General features: G+C 49.1%; 1 protein-coding gene across 1 annotated transcript in view; it reads left to right on the top strand.

Moving 5' to 3' along the window:
* Positions 1-18,317, top strand: part of TEKT5 (tektin 5) — a 51,390-nt gene extending 33,073 nt beyond the window's left edge. The window contains exons 6-7 of the mRNA XM_006068151.4: positions 14,786-14,940; positions 17,990-18,317. Of these exons, the coding sequence (XP_006068213.4) occupies positions 14,786-14,940; positions 17,990-18,206 (372 nt within the window). The 3' untranslated portion in view covers positions 18,207-18,317. The remainder of the gene's footprint in view (positions 1-14,785; positions 14,941-17,989) is intronic.
* The last annotated feature ends 2,088 nt before the right edge of the window (positions 18,318-20,405 follow it).

A 20,405-nucleotide genomic window follows, 5' to 3' on the forward strand; every position in this document is an offset into this window, starting at 1 on the left:
AGCCCATGTGCTCAGTGGTGTGGTGCTGGCCTTTGAACAGCAGCCTTCTGATTTTAGGGGCTGGCGCTTCCTCCCTTGGCACACTCCAACCATTACGGCGCGCCACATTTTGCCCTTTGTATCCTCTTGTGACCTTGTTCCCTCGGCGTCTCTCCATTTGGACTCAGTGTGGGCCCTCCTGCCTCTCAGTTCCTCATTGGCCATCTTCTTCCCAGCTTTGTGCCCTCTGCCCACCCTCCTAATGGCAGCTGGAGAGATCTGCCTCAAACAACAAACCCGACCATGTCCATTTGCTTTAAAACTTTAACCGTGAGTGTGGTCACCTCAGCGTTTTGTTAAAATGCGCAGCACCTTGGGAGGTCTGGGGTGGGGCCTGAGACTCTGCATGTATGACAAGCACTCAGAGTTCAGCGATGCTGGTCTGCAGACCACCCCTTGAGTAGCAAAGCTGTTGGAGAAATTACTCTCTGAACGTGGGAAACCTCGAAGAAGCAGCAGCCTTGTGCGTGATGGGAGGCTTAGAGGGGTCAGGACTTCCTCTGTGATGAGCTACAGCCTGCGTGCACGCTCCGTCATGTCTGACTCTTTGTGACCCCCATTGGTCTGTAGCCCGCCAGGCTCCTTGTTCATGGGATTCTCCAGGCAAGAATACCGGAGTGGGTTGCCATTCCCTTCTCCAGGGGATCTTCCCGACCCAAGGATCCATCCTGCATCTCCTGTATTGGCAGGTGGATTCCTTACCCACTGAGCCACCTGGGAAGCCTATCAAACTATCAGCCCTGGGGCCAAATCTGCCCCTCCCCCCACTGTTTTTGTAAATAAAGTTTTATTGGAACACAGATTCCCCCATACATTTCCATATTGTCCGGGTTAATTGTGCACTGCCTTGGCTGAGTTGAGCTCAGAAACTCAGCAACTATATGTGACAGAAACTATACGTCTTCTAAAACCAAAAATATCTACCACCCAGAGCTTTAGAGAAAAATGTATCCACTGTCTACAGCATCTTCAAGATGCTCCAGAAGGCTATGTACTGGGACTCCCAGCCATCTGAGGGGGGTTGACTCGAAGACTTAAAATCACAGACGCATACCTGCACATACACACATGTGCACACACACAGCCACACCTGCAGCTAATAACAACAGCTCTCAGACTGGATCTCAGAGAACGTGGCTCCGGGCACACGGAGGTGATGGGTGATGGATTAGAGCTTGAACTTGGTCCAGGAGCACTTACAGTGCCCTAACCAGTAAGGGAGACAGGTCTTGAGTCCCCATTTGCTGGATAAGGAAATTGGGGCCCCCACAGCCCAGGGCTCTGAGTGAGGTATGAGTTCCACAGCTGGTTTGTGTTAGGGCTTGGATGGGACCCCAGTCTCCTGACTTCTTGCCCAGGACTCTTACCTCCAAGACACCCTGCAAGGAGGCCCCGTGGCTGGGAATCTGCCTGGAGCAGGGGCGGGGGGCGGGGTGGGGGGGGGGAAGGGGTGGGGAGGAGAGTGGGGAGTTGGGAAGGTAGAGGGGTGTGGTGAACAAAACGCTCTTTGGTTCCTCAGGCAGGGCTGGGGGGTTGGGGGTTGGGGGACTGACCCACCTTCTACCTTGAGCCGACCCTCCCTGAGCCGCATTCTAGAAGCTGAGAAAGAGGACACTTCTCCTCTACTGCACAGGCAACCCCTGCCCTGACCTCTTACACCCTAATAAGTGGGTTGAAGGAAGTTGAGCCCTGGACTGGACGTCTGAGGGGACTGAAGTCGCCTGCAGAGACAAACTCTGAGGTTCCTATTGTCTGACATTAAACAACAACAATCATCCCAAAGGAAAAACCTCCTAAGGGACTGAACACTGCAGGATGGGAGCTGGGTGTAGGGTGGGCAGGAGGGACAGCCTCATGGCACGTGCCTGCACTGGACTAAGCATTTTATATACAGTATCTCATTTAATCTGCACGGTAACCTGGTGGGTGATTTGTTATTATTATTATGCGAACTTTATAGCATGATAATAAAAGCATGGGTTTCCCAGGTGACTCCATGGTAAAGAATCTGCCTGCCAAGCAGAAGATGGGGGTTCTGTCCCTGGGTTGGGAAGATCCCCTGGAGAAGGAAATGACAACCTATTACAGTATTCTGGGCTTCCCTGGTGGCTCAGTTGGTAAAGAATCCACCTGCAATGTGGGAGACCTGGGTTCAATCCCTGGGTTGGGAAGATCTCCTGGAAAAGGGGACTGACTACCCACTCCAGCTTTCTGGCCTGGAGAATTCCATGGACTATACAGTCCATGGGGTCGCAAAGAGTCGGACATGACTGAGCAACTTTCACTTTCGCTTCCCGTTCACAGTATTCTTGCCTGGGAAATCCCATGGACAGAGGAGCCCTGTGGGTATAGTCCATGGGGTCGCAAAGGGTCAGACACGACTTAGCAACCAAACAACAACAACAAAAAGAACAAGTGCCCCGTACAATGTCTGGCCCCATAGATAGGGCTACTGAGTGAAGAGGCTCAGTGGATATCGAATACACGAATATATACAGCACAGATAGGGTAAGCGACCCGTTGAAGGGCACACAGTGGGGAAGAGCCGGAGCTGGTATTTGAACCTAGAGCTGTGTGACTGCAGAGGGACTCAGTGAGCTGAAGGGACCTGCCTTCCTTGCCCCCTGTGCCTGGCACACGGGAGGCTTAGAACTACCCCTTTCTCAGTCTAGGGCCTGGGGACCCTCCTTCCCAACTGAGTTCCAGCTTTGGGCCAAGGCTGCAGAGACTCCTCCCATGGGGTGAGCCCCCGGGCCAATCCTACAGCAGGCAGCCCTTCGCCCTGCCCCAGGAGGCTTCCCCAGCTCAGGGACTGGGGAGAAAAGCAGACAGGGAAGGAGGGCGAGAGCGCTCTAGCTAGCCAAGGAAAGATGGAAGGAGGGGCACGATGGCTTTTTCCAGGGAGTGTTTGTGGGAGGAACACGCACACACAGGCACGGGCTTGCTTTGGGAAGAGCAGGACTTGGTGCCAGTGCTTTTCAAGTTACCACAAAGGAGTGTCACTAGCTTCGTGTGCCAGCAGTGAAGGGCTTTATATACTTGCTAAGGTTGCCAAGAGCTCCTTCCCCCAGGCCTGGCACAATGGCCTCACCTCCACTCTATGGAGTGGCTGTGATCCCCATTTTACTAGAAAGGCTCAGAGAGCCTAGGACACTTGCCTAAGGTCACCCAGCTTGGATGTGCTGGGGCTGGGATTTGGAGAGATTCAGGTTGTCTGGTGCCAGTGTCTCTGCTTTCTACTTAAGCAAACACCTCATGGTGTGCATTGGTCCATCCAGGGAGGAAGTGTTCATTAAGCATCTACTAATTAGTCGGTAGGCTTCCCAGGTGGCACAGTGGTAAAGAATCTGCCTACCAATGCAGGAGACTTGGGTTCTATCCCTGAGTCAGGATACTCGGGTTCTATCCCTGAGATCCCCTGGAATAGGAAATGCAACCCACTTCAGTATTCTTATCTGGAAAATTCCATGGGCAGAGGAGCCTGGCGGGCTGCAGTCCACAGGGTCGCAAATAGTTGGATGCCACTGAACGACTGAACAATTGGGCAATATATACAGCTTTTAGCAAAATGCCTGGCACCCTGTCAGCACTATTTTAAGTGTTAGGTGATACTATTACTATGTCCCGGGCACTGATTGGTTTAGGCAGTGGGGATTCAGCAGAGAGCAAAACAAAAATCCCTCCCCACATGGAGCTTACTCCCTGGTAGAGGATGATGGACAACATTAATCAGTTGTTGTTCAGTTGCTCAGTTGTGTCCGACTCTTTGCAACCCCATGGACTGAAGCATGCCAGGCTTCCCTGTCCTTCACTATCTCCCAGAGTTTGCTCAGACTCATGTCCATGAATTGGTGATGCCATTCAACCATCTCATCCTCTGTTGCCCCCTTTTCGTCCCACCTTCAATCTTTCCCAGCATTAGGGTCTTTTCCAGTGAGTAGGCTCTTTGGATCAAGTGGCCAAAGAACTGGAGCTTCAGCTTCATTATCAGTCCTTCCAATAAACATTCAGGGTTGATTTCCTTTAGGATTGACTGGTTTGATCTCCTTGCTGTCCAAGGGATTCTCAAGAGTCTTCTCCAACACCATAGTTCAAAAGCATCAATTCTTTGGCTCTTAGCCTTCTTTATGGTCCAACTCTCACATGACTCGTGGTCTAAATATGTACATGACTACTGGGAAAACCACAGCTTTGACTATATGGACCTTTGTCTGCAAAGTGTTATCTCTGCTTTTTAATATGCTGTCTAGGTTTGTCATAGCTTTTCTTCCGAGGAGCAAGGATCTTTTAATTTCATGGCTGCAGTCACCATCCACAGTGATTTTGGAGCCCAAGAAAATAAGGACTGTTTCCATTGTTTCCCCATCTATTTGCCATGAAGTGATGGGACAGGATGCCATGATCTTTGTTTTTCGAATGTTGACTTTTAAGCCAGCTCTTTCACTCTCCTCTTTTACCCTCATCAAGAGGCTCTTTAATGAATAAAGCACAGTATGTCAGAAGGTATAAGGACTATAGAGAAAAGAAAGCAGAATATGAACAACTGGGAGTGCTGGCCGGTTTGGGGGTTGTAAGTTTAAAGGAAATGATCAGAGAGAGGTCTTCTGAGCATTTTAGCCATAATCAGAAGGGCATGAGGGAATGAGCCATGTGGAGATCTGGGGAAGGAGCGTCCCTGGCAGTGGGAACAATGCAAATGCAAACGCCCTGTGGTGGGAGCATGCTGGGTTAGATGTGGATTGTGACATGCACCAGCTCCATGGGCAGGTGGTGGGTGAGTGGGTAATTGAATGCCTCAAACACCTCTATCTTCTTCCCCCTGCAGAGGGTGGTGAAGGTGTTCGAGACACTCATTCCGTGTGTGTGTGTGTGTGTGTGTGTGTGTGTGTGCGCGCGCGCGCGCATGTGTGCCCACATGCGTATTACAGGCGCCTTGGGTCTGAGCGATTCTGAGCTGCAGAGCATGTACAGACTTGCCCGGCAAGGCTGCCTGTGCTCTGAGCTTCCTGCCTGCCTAGGCTGGGGTCTGGATCGCCTAGGTGACCACAGTGCGGGACAAGGGCACAGCTCTGGGCTGAGCACCAGGATTTCCAATTGCTGACATCAAATTTCCCCCAGAAACTTGAAAACCCTGTGATGAGGCAGCCTCTTTTCCCCCAGGCTCCTTGCTGGAAACCCAAGCCCATGGTGCCCAGGTCACCCACATGCACATCTCCAAAAATATCTTCAAGGAATGAAATTACTCCCGTGACTCCACTTGGGGTTTTCCTGCCAAGATGGACAGTCTTGAGTTGCACCTCCAAGTCCCTAACCAGAGTCCTCAATCCATCTCCTTCCCCTTGGGACTCTTGAGCATTTGCACATCTCTATCACCTGCATCAGTGTTTCCCGACTCTGGCTGCACCTGTAGGGAGTTCCTAAAACCTTTTGACACCCACTGCATCCCGGGCCAATGAAATCTGAACCTCTGGTGGAGGGGGGCAGACAACTGCAGTTTAAAAAACTGTCCAGATAATGCGAATGGGCAAACAAATGCAAGAATTAACACGCATTACAATTAGATAGCATTTTGTCTTTAATAGAATTTCTCCCTTAGAAAAGTTATTTTAAAAGGAAACCTTAGCTCTGATAGGATTATGGGGATTTTTTTCTCCTCTTTTGATCCTGGGGAAGAGAGGTAAGTTTATCATACGTCTTGGCTCCTGGCACATGTGTTTGTACAAAGCCCCTCATTTCCTTGTTTATACCCTTTTATCCCTAAACTTCAAGGTAACTCCTATTCTCCCATAGATGACCTTGCCCTCAGGGACTATTTGAATGAATGAATGAATATGACCTCTTTAAAGAATGTTGACCTATTGATTTAAATGTTGTTCAGTCTCTCAGTGGTGTTTGACTCTTTGCAGCCCCATGGACTGCAGCACACCAGGCTCCTCTGTCCTTCACTATCTCCCAAGTTTGCTCAAATTCATGTCCATTGAGTCGGTGATGCAACCTAACCACTCCTCCTCTGCCACCCGTTTAAATGTGTTCTTATAAAAAACGTGGATTGCCATTGCTTGTGCATGGATCTTTACTTTTCTCAAAAGAGATTGTATCAAATAGCTCATTCTGTTTCCCAGTTTCCTCACTTTGCATCGTTCCTATGGATGTGAGGTTAATCCATCTATGGGCTGCCAGAATCCTCCACCTGCTCATTTACCGATTTTTACGTGTCCGTCTCTGTGGTCACAGGCAGCTGCGTGTTGCCAGCTCACTGAACCTCCTTGACACGTATGTTCCAGAATGGTCTTGGGCTCCTTCAGTGTATATAGTATAGACCAGGAGTGGACATGCTGGGATATGTGGATCACCCTCTCGGACTCCAAGCTCTTCTCCTTGGGGGACATCATGGAATTTGGGGTCTTGGGACCAGAGCTCAGTCTTGGCACCTTAGCTTCCTGCTAAGCCTGAAGGCCAAGGCTGTTCTGTCTCCAGCCCCTGCTTCTGGTCAGCCCACGTGGTCTCTGCCTCCTGTCCCTTGGGGGTCACATTCCTCAAACTTCTGGAAGCTGAGTCACTGCCCCCAGGGCTTTTGGAGGTGCACAGGTTGGCAGGACTGTGGTAGGCATCAGGGGCTGCCCCCAAGAAGGAGTGTGTGTGTATCTTTTTTCTCCCTTCCATTGAAGAGGACCCTGGCTGTGAGAGATGGAGGCTGGACAGGAGGTTTGGGGGAACATTCTCTTGGAAGAGTTTAGACCCGCCTGGGCAGATTTGCCTTGGGTGTGAGTCATCAGTGGGTTCTAGAATAGCCAATTCTCGAAAACCCCTTCTGTTCTGGAAAATCCACAGGCAGGCCTGTTCAAGAAATGCTAGGGGGTGGGGTGGGGTGGGAAGGGGTGGTGGCATGGGGAAAAAGCAAGAGTCGGTTCCAGCTGCCCCACCACGCCGCCAAAAGCCAGCCCCGAGGAGGAGACGGGGGGCAAGGGGCTTCACAGTGCCCCTCAGCACCCTCCTTCACCGTCACCCTTCCTGATTTTACCTGCCTGCCCCCCTACCCCCGCCCCACCACCTGGGCTGTTACTCACTTTACATGTTTCATTCAAGTCGTAAAATGTAATTATATTATTCTATGGATGGAAAACCAACAGCATTTGCCAGGAGTAGAGAGTAGCTCAGTTTCCCAGGTGGCACAAGTGGTGAAGAACCCACCTGCCAATGCAGGAGACATAAGAGATGTGGGTTTTGATCCCTGGGTCGGGAAGATCCCCTGGAAGAGGGCATGGCAACCCACTCCAGTATTCTTGCCTGGAGAATGCCATAGACAGAGCCTAGAGGGCTACAGCCCATAGGGTCACAAAGATTCTGACACTGAGAAAGATACATATAACGAAAGCAGAGCAGGCTTGTTAACATGTAACTGGAGCCTGTTGCCTGCAGAAGTCTCTGGATCCCCCAGCTGCTCTTTGCCAATCAAGGGAGATGAGCAAGTGTTGGGAGGCTGTGCCAGGACAGACCGGCCTCATGCCCCTGGAAGTGGTCCTCAGGTTTGAAAAACAATTAGTACGCTTTAGTTTTCCCTGGGAGCTGCTGTCTTCCTGCCTCACTGCTGGGCTCACATGAGAGTTCCCAGAAAGCTGAAATGTACTGGATGCCGCCTGGTGATGGCATCTCCCACCAATATCCTGCACACTAAAGGCATCCAAGTTTGTGTTGTTAACAGGGAGAGAGGAACTTGAACTTCTGTGATGGTAAAGATGCTCACTTCCCAGGTGATGCTACTAGTGGTAAAGAACCCAGCTGCCTGCAGGAAACGAAGAGACATGGGTTCAATCCTTGGATCAGGAAGACCCCCTGGAGGAGGGCACGACACCTCACGCCAGTATTCTTGCCTGGAGAATCCCATGGACAGAGGAGCCTGGCGGGCTACAGTCCATAGGGTTGCAAAGAGTCAAACACGGCTGAATCAACTTAGCACAGCACAAAGACGGTTGCAGTTGTAGTAAGGGCTTCTGGGTGCTAAATGTGTGTGCGTGCTTAGTCACTTCAGTTGTGTCCGACTCTTTGCAACTCCATGCACTGCAGCCCACCAGACTCCTCTGTCCATGGGATTCTCCAGGCAAGAATACTGGAGTGGGTTGCCATGCCCTCCTCCAGGGGATCTTCCTGACCCAAGGATTGAACCCACATCTCCTGCATTGGCAGGCAGGTCCCTTACCACTAGCACCATCTGGGAAGCCCAGGTGCTTAATAAATCTTGCCTAAAGAAGTGGGCAAATAATCCACTAGAACAGGGGTCCCCAACCTCTGGGGGATCTAATACTGGATGATCTGAGGTGGAACTGATGTAATAATAATAGAAATAAAGTGCACAATAGATGTAATGCTCTTGAATCCTCCTGAAACCATACTCTGCCTCATTGGTCCATGGAAAGCCTGTCTTCCATGAAACTTTTCTCTGGTGCCAAAAAGGCTGGGGACCGCTGTACTAGAATGTAACTCCTTGAAGATGGTGTTTTCTACCTGTTTTGTGCACTGCTGTGTCCACTACCTACAACAGTGCTTAGCACCCAATAGGTGCCTCATCCACAGTTAAGTCAAAGAGTGAATCAGTGAATCCATAAATTAGTGAGTGAATGACGAAATGAATGAGCATGTGAATGAATGTCCGCCCTTTCACTAGAGTCAAGAGATAGGCCTTTTCATCATCAAAGAAAATCTACAGAAAATAAATGCTGGAGAGGGTGTAGATAAAAGGGAACCCTTCTACACTGTTGGTGGGAATGTAAATTCGTGCAGCCACTGTGGAAAAACAGTATGGAGGTTTTTCAAAAAACTAAAAATAGAGTTACCATATGATCCAACAATCCCATTCCTGAAGAAAACTCTATTTCAAAAAGATACATGCAGTCCAATGTTCATAGTGGCACTATTCACAAAAGCCAAGACATGGAAATGACCTAAAGGTCCATGGATAGATGAATAGGGAGAACATGTGGTATATAATGGAATGCTGGTGCTGCTAAGTCGCTGCAGTCATGTCCGACTCTGTGCGACCCCATAGACGGCAGCCCACCAGGCTCCCCCGTCCCTGAGATCCTCCAGGCAAGAACACTGGAGTGGGTTGCCATTTCCTTCTCCAATGCAGGAAAGTGAAAAGTGAAAGGGAAGTCAGCCACTCAGTCGTGTCCGACTCTTAGCGACCCCATGGACTGCAGCCTACCAGGCTCCTCCGTCCATGGGATTTTCCAGGCAAGAGTGCTGGAGTGGGGTGAATGGAATGCTACTCAGCCACAAAAAACAATGAAATAATGCCATTTGCAGCAACATGGGTGGATCTAGAGAAGATTATCACACTAAATAAAGTAAATGAGAAAGAGAAAGACAAATACCCTATAATGGCACTTATACATGGAATCTAAACTATGATACAAATCAACATATTTACAAAACTGACTCAAAAACGTGGAAAACAAACTTATGGTTACCAAAGGGGGAAGGGGGTGGGAGGGATAAATGAGGAGTTTGGGATGAGCAGATACATGCTTCCCTGGTGGCTCAGACAGTAAAAAAAAATCTGCCTGCAATGCAGACCAGGTTTGATCTCTGGGTCAAGAAGATCCCCTGGGGGAGGGAATGGCTACCCACTCCAGTACTCTTGCCTGGAGAATTCCATGGACAGAGGAGCCTGGTGGGCTATAGTCCATGGGGTCGCAAAGAGACGGACACCACTGAGCTATTAACACTTTCACTTTGGTGGTGTGAGTTGAGGGTCCACACACTTCTATATATAAAATAAACAACAAGGATCTCCTATACAGCACAGGGAACTGTGTTCAGTATCCTGTAATGAAGCATAATGGGGCTTCCCAGGTGGCTCAGTAGTAAAGAACCTGCCTGCCAAAACTCCTCCTGCTTGGCAGGTGGATTCTTTACCACTGAGCCACCTGGGTTGGAAGGACCTGTTTTCATCTACAGTGTGTTGGGCGTGCTCTCTGAGCTTTGCATACCTGCATATCCAAAGGGTAAGTTTCTGAGAAAAATCCCCTGGGCTTCTAAGGAGCTGTTCACCCCACTCAGTGGAGTGAACCTTCCCATGCTGGGCACGGAACATTCTTATGGGATAGCGTTTAACCAGCCTCTGGTTGGCATTGCTCTGGTCTGGGTGGCCCACTGAGGACCAGTGAGGGGCCAGTCTCCCTCCTTGGTGGGATTTGAAAGAGGCAGTGTAGCACCCCTCCTACCCCACCCTCAGATAACTCTGCCTCTGTCTCATCCCAAGTAGGAAAAGGGCATCCTTTTGTTCTCTTGAAACAGAGATGTGTTCTCTTTGTGGGCTTTTTTTTTTCCCCCCATAAGGTAGGGTTTCCCAGGTGACTCAATGGTAAAGAACCCACCTGCCATAGCAGGAGACACAGGAAACTCGGGTTTGATCCCTGGGTGGGGAAAATCCCCTGGAGGGGGAGGGCATGGCAACCCATCCCAGTATTCTTGCCTGGAGAATCCATGGACAGAGGAGCCTGGCAGGCTACTGCTCATAGGGTCGCAAAGAGTTGGATGCGACTGAGTGACTAAGCCGCATGCAAATTCATTATTGACCAGGGCATGCTGAGTGGTTTTTCCAGAAAGTAGTGCCTGTGGCCAGCGATTTTTATTTTGGCTGGCCAAAATTAATTCCTGTTATTTCACTAACACTCTGTGGGTTATTATATTCAGTAGTTTCCCCTGTGTGTGTGCGCGCTAAGTCGCTCAGTCGTGTCCGACTCTTTACGACCCTATGGAATGTAGCCCACCAGGCTCCTCAGTCCATGGGATTTCCCAGGCAAGAATACTGGAGTGGGCTGCCATGACCTCCTCCAGGGGATCTTATTGACCCAAGGACTGAATCTGTGTCTTTTGTGTCTCCCGCGTTGGCAGGTGGATTCTTTATCACTGTGCCACCTGAGAAGCCACACCTGTAAAGTCTTCTCCAGCACCATGAGTTTCATTTTCACTTTCCATTTCAGAATCCATCACTAAGATTTTTTGTCTTTTTTTTTGGTCTAATATTCACATCATCTGAATCAGAATTATAATCTGAAGAACTGTCATCTTCTAAGATACTGGTATATGTGTTGCTCAGACAATCAGAAAAAGTATCTGCATAAAATTCAATGAAAAATACTTCTTTACTCAAAATTTTGTAATGCATCACTTTTGAAAATTTTTGGTAATAAACTTGCATTTATAATATACATAGTTCAGTTCAGTCGCCCAGTCATGTCTGACTCTTTGCGACCCCATGAATCGCAGCACGCCAGGCCTCCCTGTCCATCACCAACTCTCGGAGTTCACTCAGACTCACTTCCATCGAGTCAGTGATGCCATCCAGCCATCTCATCCTCTGTCGTCCCCTTCTCCTCCTGCCCCCAATCCCTCCCAGCATCAGAGTCTTTTCCAATGAGTCAACTCTTCGCATGAGGTAGCCAAAGTACTGGAGTTTCAGCTTTAGCATCATTCCTTCCAAAGAAATCCCAGGGCTGATCTCCTTCAGAATGGACTGGTTGGATCTCCTTGCAGTCCAAGGGACTCTCAAGAGTCTTCTCCAACACCACAGTTCAAAAGCATCAATTCTTCGGCGCTCAGCCTTCTTCACAGTCCAACTCTCACATCCATACATGACTACTGGAAAAACCATAGCCTTGACTAGATGGACCTTTGTTGGCAAAGTAATGTCTCTGCTTTTGAATATGCTATCTAGGTTGGTCATAACTTTTCTTCCAAGGAGTAAGCATCTTTTAATTTCATGGCTGCAGTCAGCATCTGCAGTGATTTTGGAGCCCCCCAAAATAAAGTCTGACACTGTTTCCACTGTTTCCCCATCTATTTCCCATGAAGTGATGGGACCAGATGCCATGATCTTTGTTTTCTGAATGTTGAGCTTTAAGCCAACTTTTTCACTCTCCTCTTTCACTTTCATCAAGAAGTTTTTTAGTTCCTCTTCACTTTCTGCCATAAGGGTGGTGTCATCTGCATGTCTGAGGTTATTGATATTTCTCCTGGCAATCTTGATTCCAGCTTGTGCTTCTTCCAGCCCAGTGTTTCTCATGATGTACTCTGCATAGAAGTTAAATAATCAGGGTGAAAATATACAGCCTTGACGTACTCCTTTTCCTATTTGGAACCAGTCTGTTATTCCATGTCCAGTTCTAACTGTTGCTTCCTGACCTGCATATAGGTTTCTCAATAAGGTTGGATCAAAAACCCCTGAGGGAGCAAAATGTGAATGATAATGACAGAAGTTGGATAATGAATCTTTGATCAACTTTAAGTTCTAACAACTTCACGCAGTGATGTTAACTGTATCACTGTCTAAAAACGTATTGATACATCTCCAGTCAATAATGTTTGGGTGATAAAAGATATATTAATATGTCTCCAGTCAATAACGTGTTAAGGTAATAGGGAAGCCAGGACTTTACTTCTTTGGGGAAAAAAAAACTCTTTTAAGCAATTTCTTGTTGCCCATAAAATATGGGCCCAACCCAGGTAAAAAAGTCATGTTATGATTTGTGAGTATTTCATGAGTTCAGTTCAGTTCAGTTTAGTCGCTCAGTCATGTACGACTCTTTTCGACCCCATGGACTGCAGCACGCCAGGCTTCCCTGTCCATCACCAACTCCAGGAGCTTGCTCAAATTCATGTCCAAAGAGTCGGTGATGCCATCCAACCATCTCATCCTGTCGTCCCCTTCTCCTCCTGCCTTCAATCTTTTCCAGCATCAGGGTCTTTTCCAGTGAGTCAGTTCTTTGCATCAGGTGGCCAAAGTATTGGAGTTTCAGCTTCAGCATCAGTCCTTCCAATGAGTATTCAGGACTGATTTCCTTTAGGATGGACTGGTTTAATCTCCTTGCAGTCCAAAGGACTCTCAGGAGTCTTCTCCAACACCACAGTTTAAAAGCATCAGTTGTTCGGCGCTCATGTCAAAGAGAAAAACTATATAATTATAAAGTCCCTAAAAGTGAGACAGTCCCCACCGCATTAGGGAGCACTGGTATACTCACATGTAACAGTTCTCTGCATATTAAAATCTGTGACAGGACCATATAAATTTCAGGGCACACTGGTCCAAAACTTCAGTGTGCATAAGGACCCTTGGGGAACTAACTAAAAATCTAGACTTCGAGGTCCCACCGTGATTCATTCGTTCATTCAATGGATGTTTATTGAGTTCCTACTATGAGTAGAGTTGCCATATTTAACAAATAAGAATGCAGGATGTCCAGTTCAACTTGAATTTCAGATCAACAGCAAACAACTTTCTAGTGTAAGTATGTGTTATGCAATAGTTGAGACATATCAGTAAATCCCCTACATATGAACTTTCAAGTTGTGAACTTTCAAAGATGTGAACGTGCATTGCATTAACATCAGGAGTGAGTGAAATTGCAGCTTGCCCTCCTGGGTCAGGAAGATCCCCTGGAGGAGGAAATGGCAGCCCACTCCAGTATTCTTGCCTGGAAAATCCCATGGACAGAGAAGCTTGGTGGGCTACAGTACAAAGGGTCGAAAAGAATCAGACATGACTAAGCCACTATGCACACTCTGTCTCCCATTACTGACGATCCTTCGGCTCTACCATCTCCCACCTCCTCTGCTTCCTCGAGTCAGTGATTCTTCTTGCCTGTTCACTTGATGCCAGCCCCTGTATGGCAGCTGTAGTACTTGTAGTACTGTAGTTTCAAGGTACTGTACTGTAAGAGTAAAAATGTTTTATTTTTTTAATCTATTATTTGTGTGAAAAGTATTATAAACCTATTATAGTACAGTACTATATCACCAATTGTGTTAATTGGGTATCTAGGCTAACCTTGTTGGACTTAGGAACAAATTGGACTTACTGTACTAAAAATGCTTTGTTGTGGATCTGAAATTCACATGTAACTGGGTGTGCGGTATTTTATCTGACAGCCCTCACTCTGCACTAAGCTCTATGCCTGGCGATGGGTGGAGGGGATGCAGCAATGGATAAAGCAAAGCACCTGACCTCTTGGAGCTCACATGCTAGGGAGGGAGACAGACAGGCCCATAGATTAATCGAAGGAAGGATGTTGAGGGACACTGTGGCAGGGTACCATCCCAGGCTTGTCCAGAACAGAGCACACGTCATCGCGCTATTTGTTGTTGTTGAGTCACTGAGTCGTGTCCAATTCCTTTGCGGCCCCAGGGACAGTAGCCTGCGAGGCTCCTCTCGAGGCTCCTCTGTCCAGGGGATTTCCCGGTCAAGAATACTGGAGTGGGTTGCCGTTACCTCCCTATTGGGCCCTGACAAGTCTGGGAGGGGTGTCAGCGCAGTCCACCTCTAAAGAACCTTCTCGCAGGTGAAGGGCACCATGAAAACTAGAACTGCTCATACATAGATCTAGAGCTGCGGGAGATGACAGGGAAGAGCACGGACGTTTTATACGCCGTGGCGTGTCATACCTTTAGTACACTCTGTTCTGGGGGGTACTTATGGTTGGTTAAGTGCAAGTTCTTCCCTGGTGGCTCAGAGGGTGAAGAATCTGCCTGCAATGCGAGAGACCTGGGTTCGATCCCTGGGTTGGGAAGATTTCCCTGGAGGAGGGCATGGCAACCCCCTTCAGTATTCTTGCCTTGAGAATCCCCGTGGACAGAAGAGCCTGGCGGGTTGCGATCTATGGGGTGGCAAAGAGTCAGGCACGACCGAGCGACTAAGCACACAAGTGCAAGTTCAGGTTCCTTCTGATACCGCAAATGTTCCCCGCAGACGCTGCAGGAGATCTTCCAGACGGAGAACACCATCATGCTGCTGGAAAGGTCCATCATGGCCAAGGAGTGCCCGCTGAAGGTGGCGCAGACGAGGCTGGAGTGCCGGACCCGGCGCCCCAACGTGGAGCTGTGCAGGGACAGCCCCCAGTTCAAGTGAGTCGCGGGGTGGGGGTGGAGGGCCGGCAGGGGAGGGGCAGGTCTCGGGAGCTGGAAAATGGACTCTCCACCCATCAGGAGACTGGGGTCTACGACTGCACAGGGCACTGGGGGCCTGGGGCTCTGAGGATGCCCTTCGCAGTTTCCCCACCAATGGAGGTTACCCCTCTGCGCTGCCGCCTTCTCATCTAAGTGAGGACGGTTTTGTAGGCCTGTTCTGCTCCGGGAACTCTCCAAGCCAATGAGAGGGTGACGCCCAGCCCGGAGGCGTGGTCCTTGCCCTTTGATCGCTCCACCTCCGCCACCCCACCCCCTCCAGGCTCCTGTGAAAGAGGCGCCCAGCCCACACCTCACCCATCCTCCAGCGCCCTTTCTGTGAAATTCTCACCTGCGAGCCCTCGGAACAGCCCAATCCTGCCCGTCCCACTTAGCTAAGGAGGAGCTGCTTCTGTTGACGGGAGAGGGGCACAAAGCTCACTGCAGGCCCAGGGTGTGTGAGTCTAGGGGTGGGGATTTGGGATGGCACGATGATCAGGCAAAGAAGGAAATGGCCACTGGACTTGGGGAGTGTTTTTCCTGTGACCTGCTGTGTGACTTGCGGTTGCTCGCTTGACTGCTCTGTTCCCTCCAAGCTCAGGACACTGTCTTCATTCTCTGTGGCCATGTGACAGGCTCCCCCCACACCTCAGTGGCTTGTCTTCCTTCTGAGCTGAGATAATGGGGCAAACAGAGCTGGAGGAGTAAAGAGGAGGAAGAAAAATATTCAGAGAGAAAATGCTGAGTGGTGCCGTGCGCTGAGGTTTCTACAGTCTTGGTCACTGCCTGGGAATAAAATTCAGGTTCTTACTTGCACAAACTGCATATCAAGTGGTCAGGAGCTGTGTGTGGCTGGAGGCGTGGAACGGACTATCTCCATCACTGCTGAAAATTCTGCTGGACAGCGCTGGCTGAGAGAGCCCTAAGGAAAGAAGGGTCTCCAGGCTGCTGCTGTCACCTCTCTCTAGCTCAGGCTTGTCACGGGGAAGCTCACCCTGATATCAACCCGGGTCCTCCCAGCAGCATGTCCTCCAGTTCTGAGCGCTGTCTCTCTCCCCACCTCCAGGTGGGTCCCAGCCCCACAACCAACCTACCATCACAGCTCACCAGGTGTGTTCATGACCCAAGGCTGCAGTGACAAATGACCACAAGCTGGGTGGCTTAAAACAACAGGATTTCTCCTCTAAAACTTGCAAAGGCCAAATCTCAGAAATCAGAGTATCAACAGGGTTGATTCTCTGTGGGGGTTCTGAGAGTGCGCCTTCACCCGGCCCCTCTCCTGGCTCCTGGTGGTGGCTGGCAGCCCTTGGCTTGTAGCTGCATCATTGCATCTGCCTCCATCCTCACATGGCCTTCCTCCCTGTGTGTGTCTGTGTTTCAAATTTCCCCCTCCTTTCTCTTATAAGGAGATCAGTCATTGGATTTAGGGTCCATCCCTGGTGGCTCAGACAGTAAATAATCTGCCTGTAATGCGGGAGATCCGGGTTTGATCCCTGGGTCGGGAAGATCCCCTGGAGGAGGGCAGGGCAACACATTCCAGTATTCTGGGAGAATCCCATGGACAGAGGAGCCTGGCAGGCTACAGTCCATGGGGTCACACAGAGTCAGACAGGACTGACTGAGCACAGCACACTTAATGGAGGATAATTTCATCTCAAGATCCTTAACTCAATTCCATCCACAAAAATCCTTCTTCCAAAAAGCATCACATTCACAGGTACTGGGGTCCAGACATGGTGTCTGGTATCTTTCACTCAGCATCATGTCTTCAAGGTCCATCCATGTTGTAGTACATATCAGCACTTCATTCCTTTTCATTCAGTTCAGTTCAGTTCGGTTCAGTCACTCAGTCATGCCCAGCTCTTTGGGACCCCATGAACTGCACCACGCCAGGCTTCTCTGTCCATCACCAGCTCCTGGAGCTTGCTCAAACTCATGTCCATCAAGTCAGTGATGCCCTCCAACCATCTTGTCCTCTGTTGTCCCCTTCTTCTCCTGCCTTCAATCTTCCCAGCATCAGAGTCTTTTCCAAAAAGTCCGTTCTTCGCATTCCTTTTCATTACATCTGAATAATATCCTCATGTGGGGACAGAGCTTATTTTGTGCATCCATTCATCTTTCGATGGACATTTGGGTTGTTTTGACATTTTGACTCTTGTTATTTGTGCTGCGGGCTTCCCTGATGGCTCAGACGGTAAAGGATTTGCCTGCAATGCAGGAGACCTGGATTCAATCCCTGGGTAGGGAAGATACTCTAAAGAAGGGAATAGCTACCTACACCAGTATTCTTGCCTGGAGAATTCCATGGACAGAGGAGCCTGGCCGGCTATAGTCCATGCAGTTGCAAGAGTCAGACACAACTGAGGAGCTAACACTTTCACTGACTTTTCATTAGTGCCACACGAGTATTTGTGCAAAGATTTGAGTGTCTGTTTATACTTCTCTGGTAGCTTAGCTGGTAAAGAATCAGCCTGCCATTCAGGAGACCCTGGTTCAATTCTTGGGTCAGGGAGATCCCCTGGAGAAGGGATAGGCTACCCACTTCTGTATTCTTGGGTTTCCCTGGTGGCTCAGCTGGTAAAGAATCCGCCTGCAATGTGGGAGACCTGGGTTGGAAGATCCCCTGGAGAAGGGAAAGGCTACCCACTCTAGTATTCTGGCCTGGAGAACTCCATGAACTGTATAGTCCATGGGGTTGCCAAGAGTCAGACATGACTGAGCGGCTTGTACTTCACTTCACTTTTGGTTCTTGTAGGTCCTGTCTTAAGTCTGTGCTTAAGTGAGGAACCACCGGCTTGTTTTCCTGAACACCCCATCTGTGTCTCGCTTTGTGCTCACCGTCCTCAGCAATTCTACAGGGTGTTGACCCGCCTGCCTGCGCGCCTCTGTCTTTCCTGCTGGCTGAGTCCCACCCACCTGGCTCTCTGAGTCCCCCAGCGACTGGCACATGGGAGAGGCACCTATGGCCTCCGGCTGGCTGAACCCACCTTCCCCTCTGCTCTCTCCCCAGGCTGGTGAACGAGGTGTTCACCATCGACGACACCCTGCAGACCCTCAAGCTGAGGCTGCGGGAGACCCGGGACACGCTGCAGCTGTTGGTCATGACCAAGTGCCGGCTGGAGCACGAACTGGCCATCAAGGCCAACACCCTGTGCATCGACAAGGAGAAGTGCATGGCGATGAGGAAGACCTTCCCCAGCACCCCGTGCATGGGCATCTGCCCTTGAGCCTGTCCCCTTCCCCCCACCCCCACCCCACCCCGCTCCACGCACGCTCCTTACATAACACAATTTGCAAAGGCAGAAAAACAAAAATAAAAGAAAGTGTCATTTTTCTCCCTTTCCTCCTATCATGAAAAAAAAATAATATGTATATATATATGTAAAGAGCCAAAATAAATGTGCCCAAACCAGAGACCTGGGAGCTTATTCCTTGCTGCGGAACCGGCCTCTTGATGGATCCCAGGGTGGAGACGTGCTGTGACCCCTCGGGGACCGAATGTTGTGAGGTTGTCAGCCTCCCCAGGAACGGAAGAGGCTGCGTTTTTAAAAACCTGTTTGTCTGTTAAGGAGCATAGCATAGACCATGGTGTCCAAAGACTGGACATCAGAGCTAGGAGTCCCGAGGCCAGCTGTGACTTAGGAGCCAAGGGGCCTTGTACAAGTTCCCAGACTGAGCTTGTTTCTATAAAACAAGGTTGGTCCAAGGTGGAGGTGACTGTCAGCCATGTGGGGCCGTGCAAAAAAAATTAGGAACTGGAGCCAGAAGTCCTGGGTTTGAATCCTGCCCTTAATAGATAAGTTTACTTATTTATTTACTTTTATTTTGTAATAGAGTATTGTTACCGTATAATTGACTTCCCTGGTGGCTCAGATGGTAAAGCATCTGCCTACAATGCAGGAAACCTGGGTTCAATCCCTGGGTTGGGAAGATCTCCTGGAGAAGGAAATGGCAGCCCACTCCAGTACTCTTGCCTGGAAAATCCCATGGAGGGAGGAGCCTGGTAGGCTACAGTCCATGGGGTCGCAAAGAGTCAGACACGATTGAGTGACTTCACTTTCACTTTCACCGTATAATTATCTATAATCCATTACATTATTGTAATAGAGTATTGTTGTTGTTTGGGGCTCCCCTGGTGGCTCAGATGGTAAAGAATCTGCGTGCAGTGCAGGAGACCTGGGTTCAAGCCCTGGGTCAGGAAGATCCCCTGGAGAAGGGAATGGCAACCCACTCCAGTATTCTTGCCTGGAGAATTCCCTGGACAGAGGAAGATGGGCTACAGTCCATGGAGTCACAAAGTTACTAAGTTGTGTCTGACTCTTTGAGACCCCGTGGACTGTAGCCCACCAGGCTCCCCTGTCCATGGGACTTCCCAGGCAAGATTACTGGAATGGGTTGTCATTTCCTTCTCCGGGGATCAAACCTGGGTCTCCTGCTTGGCAGGCAGATTCTTTACCACTGAGCCAACTAACTATAGTTCAAGTAAAAAAAAAAATTGCAGAATAAGATGGCATTGAAATACACTTGAATGTTAACAAAATCAGCAGTAAGTAACTGCTGGTTTCTTATTTGTTTATATTTTAATCATCTACAGTGAACATGTGTTCCTCTTCAATCAGGAAGAAATGCTTTTTAAAATAGACTTTTAAATTGTGCAATATGTTTAGGTTCTTAGAAAAGTCTCAAAGACAAGGTGGAGAATTTCCATGTACCCTTCACCCTTCACCCCCTAATAACTGTTGGAACTGTTTGTTATGGTTCATTTGTTAAAACTAAGAAGTAACATTCAGATCAGATCAGATCAGTCACTCAGTTGTGTCCGACTCTTTGTGACCCCATGAATCGCAGCACGCCAGGCCTCCCTGTACATCACGATCTCCCGGAGTTCACCCAGACTCACGTCCATTGAGTCAGTGATGCCATCCAGCCATCTCATCCTCTGTCATCCCCTTCTCCTCCTGCCCCCAATCCCTCCCAGCATCAGAGTCTTTTCCAATGAGTCAACTCTTCGCATGAGGTGGCCAAAGTACTGGAGTTTCAGCTTTAGCATCATTCCCTCCAAAGAAATCCCAGGGCTGATCTCCTTCAGAATGGACAGGTTGGATCTCCTTGCAGTCCAAGGGACTCTCAAGAGTCTTCTCCAACACCACAGTTCAAAAGCATCAATTCTTCGGTGCTCAGCCTTCTTCACAGTCCAACTCTCACATCCATACATGACTACTGGAAAAACCATAGCCTTGACTAGATGGACCTTTGTTGGCAAAGTAATGTCTCTGCTTTTGAATATGCTATCTAGGTTGGTCATAACCTTCCTTCCAAGGAGTAAGCGTCTTTTAATTTCATGGCTGCAGTCACCATCTGTAGTGATTTTGGAGCCCAGAAAATAAAGTCTGATACTGTTTCCACTGTTTCCCCATCTATTTCCC

This window comes from Bubalus bubalis, chromosome 24 (genome assembly GCF_019923935.1).
Source record: "Bubalus bubalis isolate 160015118507 breed Murrah chromosome 24, NDDB_SH_1, whole genome shotgun sequence".
NCBI classification, from domain to species: domain Eukaryota; kingdom Metazoa; phylum Chordata; class Mammalia; order Artiodactyla; family Bovidae; genus Bubalus; species Bubalus bubalis.